General features: G+C 43.8%; 1 protein-coding gene across 1 annotated transcript; it reads right to left on the bottom strand.

Moving 5' to 3' along the window:
- Nucleotides 1–456: 456 nt before the first annotated feature.
- On the bottom strand, nucleotides 457–945 carry LOC150090587 (putative CENPB DNA-binding domain-containing protein 1). Its single transcript, XM_090385414.1, has one exon. The coding sequence runs from the start codon at nucleotides 943–945 to the stop codon at nucleotides 457–459; it is 489 nt and encodes a 162-aa protein (XP_090241540.1).
- Between the last annotated feature and the right edge of the window lie 376 nt (nucleotides 946–1,321).

The raw sequence follows: 1,321 nt of genomic DNA, 5'->3' as shown, positions 1-1,321 counted from the left end.
GTCGTGTTAGGGGGGAGGAACTTTACAGTGATGAAGTCAAACTCCGGCAGCACATAGTCTGCAAGCTTGGAGGGTGAGCTGGAGCATTGTCCATTATGAGGAGGGCCTTCAGAGACAGGTTTTCCTCCTCTAAATAACTTTTTACACTTGGCCCAAACATAACATTAAACCACTCGCTGAAATATTCTCTGGTTACCCAAGCCTTGCTGTTTGACCTCCACATCACAGGTAACTGAGTTTTCTGCACGTTATGTTTCTTAAAGGCCCTCGGGTTTTCAGAGTGGTAGATCAGTAGAAGCTTCAGTTTGCAATCCCCACTTGCATTGCCACAGAACAAGAGAGTTAGCCTGTCCTTCATTGGCTTGTGCCCTGGCAATGCCTTCTCCTCTTGTGTAATATAGGTCTGTTAGGCATTTTCTTCCAAAACAGGCCTGTTTCATCACAATTAAAAACTTGTTAGGGAACAAAACCCTCAGCCTCCACAAATTCCCCAAACTCTGTAACAAAATCATTGGCGGCATCTTTATCAGCACTGGCTCCCTCTCTATGCCTCACAACACTGAATGCCAGTCCTCTTTTTAAAATTATCAAACCAGCCATGGTTGGCTTAAACACTTCACTTTCTTGGCTTGTTCCTGCCTTGTTTTTCAAAAGATCAGCATGCATCAGTTTTGCCTTTTCACAAATCATTGCCTCCGATACGCTATCGCCAGCACACTGTTTTTCTGTTATCCAAATCAACAGCAATTTCTCAACATGCTCTAATGTCCCTGATCTTTGTTTGGTAATTGATTTCACCCCCTTCGCAACGTTAGCAGATTTAATAACGTCTTTGTTTTTAACAATCATAGATACCGTCGTTCTCGGCATACGGTATGCAGCAGCCAAGTCCCGGATACGCATGCCACCTTCATACTTTTCAACAATCTCTTTTTTCACCTCCATGGTGATCCTAACCATTTTCTTCGTTGCTTGGCTCTTCCCATTAACTTTCTCAGAACTTATGGTTAATGAATTTACAAAAAATTTACACAAAAAAAAAAACACAAAATCACGTGAAAATTCACAGAGAGTTATAGCACGGGTTGTTCACTGAATGGTAAAAACTGTCGTACTGACGCTCATGGGCAGTCGTGGCAGAGATGCCAGATCTTAACCCCTCTCCAAAAACAGAATTCAGTCGATCGAGGACATAAGCACACACCGTACACGCATACGTCCTCGGTCGGTTTTATTCGGAAAGCCGAGTGAGGACGGGGCACGCGTACTTTGCTAGCGCCCATCCTTGGTCGGCTTTTATTCGGTTTTTGGAGAGGAGGTA

The sequence above is a fragment of the Mastigoproctus giganteus genome, chromosome 1, assembly GCF_048544385.1.
Source record: "Mastigoproctus giganteus isolate SK-2022 chromosome 1, ASM4854438v1, whole genome shotgun sequence".
NCBI classification, from domain to species: domain Eukaryota; kingdom Metazoa; phylum Arthropoda; class Arachnida; order Uropygi; family Thelyphonidae; genus Mastigoproctus; species Mastigoproctus giganteus.
This window is presented reverse-complemented; position numbering and strand designations above follow the sequence as displayed.